General features: G+C 29.3%; 1 protein-coding gene across 11 annotated transcripts in view; it reads right to left on the bottom strand.

Moving 5' to 3' along the window:
- Window positions 1-3,631, bottom strand: part of LOC108684076 (serine/threonine-protein kinase MARK2-like) — a 103,446-nt gene that overhangs the window by 9,844 nt on the left and 89,971 nt on the right. For 10 of the 11 annotated variants that reach the window (XM_018188135.1, XM_018188134.1, XM_018188129.1 and 7 more), the window contains 3 exons: window positions 2,415-2,582; window positions 677-797; window positions 449-537 (listed from right to left, as the gene is read on the bottom strand). In XM_018188135.1, coding sequence (XP_018043624.1) covers window positions 449-537; window positions 677-797; window positions 2,415-2,582 — 378 coding nt within the window. The remainder of the gene's footprint in view (window positions 1-448; window positions 538-676; window positions 798-2,414; window positions 2,583-3,631) is intronic. The other variant, XM_018188131.1, reaches the window with a different exon arrangement.

The following is a 3,631-nucleotide window of genomic DNA, read 5'->3' on the forward strand; positions in this document are numbered from 1 at the left end:
ATGCTTCATGTTATAAAATATTTGATTTTCGTGAACCTTTTTTGCATCCACGTGCGTGGATATAAATTCAATTAGATAATACATGCACAATAATTATATATTAAATTATATTAAAAAGATCGATTTTAGGTAACTGCTAATAACTTTGGTACTTTAATACATCTTTTTCTTCTAAATATTAATATTTTCATCATTTTTACAAGTTGAGTATCAACTACATAATTTTTCAAGAAAATTTTATAGTTTACATTAATTAGGAAATAATTTATTCATAAGATCTGATCTAATTATTAGTCTTTCACAAGATAATTGGCTCACAAAATACGTAAACTAACTAAAAGAAATGTTTGGAAATGTACAGTGATAAAATATTACAATTACACAAATTATTAGCATGCTATCAAATACTAATATCGTTAAAGATTATATAGATTTAATTAGAACTTACCGTTTGGAGAACTTTGAAGATAATTTGGAGAAAAAGGACGGCCTTGCTAGAGGGCTAATTGCATTTGTGTCCTGCGTTTGTGTGTGACCCTGGAAAAACATTTATATTAATTGCTAATAAAATAAATAATGCTTAATAATTAACTAATAATCACTAATAAAAAAAGATAAATTAAACTCTTGTCAAATTAAACTCTTGTTCTATAATTAAACTGTTTTAAATACTCACCTGAGTGTGATTTCGCTGTGCTCTATTTTGGCCAGAATGGAACGTACTGCGACTCGGAACATTCCGTGGAAATGCTGCCGTAGTGGTTGTAGCCAGTCTGTTGCTTGTGCATACACCCAAACTAACAACAAATAATAATTTTTATTTTAATACAAACTGTAATTGTGATAGATATATAGCTGATATAAGTTGATTTATCAGCATTTTCATTTTTATGCATAAAAAGTATATGAATAAAAAGTATATGCTCGAGCGAATATTATATTACCATATTACCCATTCGGTTCAAGTAAAGCTCAAGATGCAAAGAGATATAAAATAAATAAAAATTAGTTATTAAGTAATGCAGCGTAGCAAACCTTTTTACTTTATAATTTCATAGTGTTGGTCTAGCCATCCATCCATCCATCTGCAAGATTTCTCAAAAATGGCTTAAGTCTTTCAAATTCTGTTTTCGACAATAAATACCTGAAGATCTTAGCTTCCCATCAAAGTAAAGTATGAATAAATCAGTATATATCATAAAGTATTAATAAATCAGTTGACGATAAGAAAGTCAACATTCAAAATCAATTTTAACGAAATTCTTCCAACAGTTACAGTTAAATTTTTCGCTGCATTACTTAATTATATACATTGCAAAAAGTTGATTTAATTGATTGCTACGTATTTCTAAAGATATTGTTATAAAAATTTTCAACGCGCAAGCAATATTTTGCAAATTAAGCTTAATGAGTAGAGTTAATAAAGCAATATTGATAAGAGAAATTAATTCATATTAATAAAAAAATTTGTAATAGGTTATTATGTAAATGGGCACAGTCTACTATAACTGCGCATGCAAGTTCCATTAATCGAAATTGTGGAAAGAAATTATTTCAAGAATATAATTGTATTTTTTGCGAGAGATACATTTTAAATACAGCAACTGTATAATAGTAGTAGAAAAGATTTCATGAGGAAATGATGTTAACATTATTAGACATTGGGTCACGTCATAAGTAATTTATCAAACAGACAATATTAAATAGTTTATATTCTATATAATATAAATTTTCAAAACTAATAAGGAAAAATACAAAAAGATAGATATGTATATAATATTATGTATCAAACGCGTATCATATAGGAAATAAATTAAGAATAAATATTTCCTTGAGAAAAAAACTAATTGTAATATCATGCCGCTATATATATATACTATAGTATATTATCATAATTTCTAAGTGAACTGTAAGTATGTCGAAATTGTATTCTGAATCAGTATAATGAGATGATTTTACCATGATCAAACCTAAATGATATTTATACAAATGAAGAAAGAAATAATGAAGCCATTATTGAGATCTAACAAAGTTTATATCATGCGAATGAAAAAGAGAAAGAGAATAAAGAGAGAAGAGTATAAAAAAAGCAATAAGAGAATTAAAAAATAATGAAAGAATGACCAAAAACTATCCTAGAGAATCCTATGTCGACAATTTTTTGAACAGAGCATTTCCAAGAGATTGGCACTGTCGTTTTTGAGCTTCTGAGAAACGAATGTTCTCATTATCCGCTCCGGCAGAAATTGCGAAAGACTATAATAGTAGAAGACCTAATTACCCCTAAGAGAGTTAGTGGCCCAAGAAAGAAGTAATCAAATGAAAGAGAACGAATGTATCCGAAACATATTTAAATATTAAATATGCAGAAATGTATGTCTTTCGGTTTTGTATTAGGCATCGGGGGCCTGTACCTCTGCCTAAGGGGATCAGCAGTGGCGAGTAAGGAGTTGTGGGCGTTGCGTGGTTGAGGGTCCAGTAGTGAATGGTCGCTGGGGGGTACACCACTTGAGGAACGGTGACTTGCGCTGATGCTCGCAGACTTGGTGTGACCCCGCGTTGGTCTAGTGCCCTCGCCCAGGCTGTGCACAAAACTAATCAGCAAATTGCCAAGCCTTATGGATCACGATTTAATCCTATTTTTGTTTTTTATATAATAAAAGACCAAAACAACTTTTTAAGATTGTACAGAAGCAAAACGGGGCGAGATCTAAGATTTGTAACAGACATCGAAAATGTTTCATTACGTTTATGTAAGATATATAATTAAATTCTTAGCTAGATAAATAATTACATTAAGAATTTTCTTACTTGTTTCAAACAATGACTTGTTACTTTTTACTTGTAATGTCGTTTATTTTTATGTCGTATATCGTCTTGGAAAAGAAGAAAAAATATATGAATTAATTTTCATATATGAATATTTTATAAGAAAAAATTCTAAAAAAAATTGTGCATATATGTATATAGATACGTGTATATATGTACATACATATATATGTGTGTATAAATTATATATAATTTTATAGAAATATTTCTTGTAACAAAAATTCATTAATAAGGAATTTAAAAGGGAATCATAAGGATAGAAAGAGGAGAATGAAAACTGCTACTAAACTGCTGTAGCTAATGTAACTTCGCGAAGTATCGTATGATAAGAAAATAGAATATGATAACGTATATAACGTATATGTAAAAATGAAAAATGTATGATGATAATGTATGTCTACATCGTTTTGATTGAAATATATGTATATTTGAGGTCATTGAGTTTTTATATACGTGGATGCGATTGTTGTCTGATATCATTTCAGCAAGCGTCTGTACATGTATAAACATTACATCAGACTGTCCGTTCTGTCAAGCTATAAAGAAAGTGATATCGCAATGAACGATTGGCAGGCAGCAGCCAACATGCTAGAGCAATGCAACAAACAAATGAATTCCCCGCGGTTTTTAATGACAGACATTATTATTGTTCACTCAATTATCAAATCATTTCTTGAATAATGATTTAGTGTACTTTGCACACATAAGAAGTCAGTCGTCTACAGTTAGTGAAAGTGTTAAGTCAATAGAAAACGTCACACGAGATGCACTAATATCTTTATTTTGTATATATATATATATA

The sequence above is a fragment of the Atta colombica genome, unplaced genomic scaffold (genome assembly GCF_001594045.1).
Source record: "Atta colombica isolate Treedump-2 unplaced genomic scaffold, Acol1.0 scaffold126, whole genome shotgun sequence".
Lineage (NCBI taxonomy): Eukaryota > Metazoa > Arthropoda > Insecta > Hymenoptera > Formicidae > Atta > Atta colombica.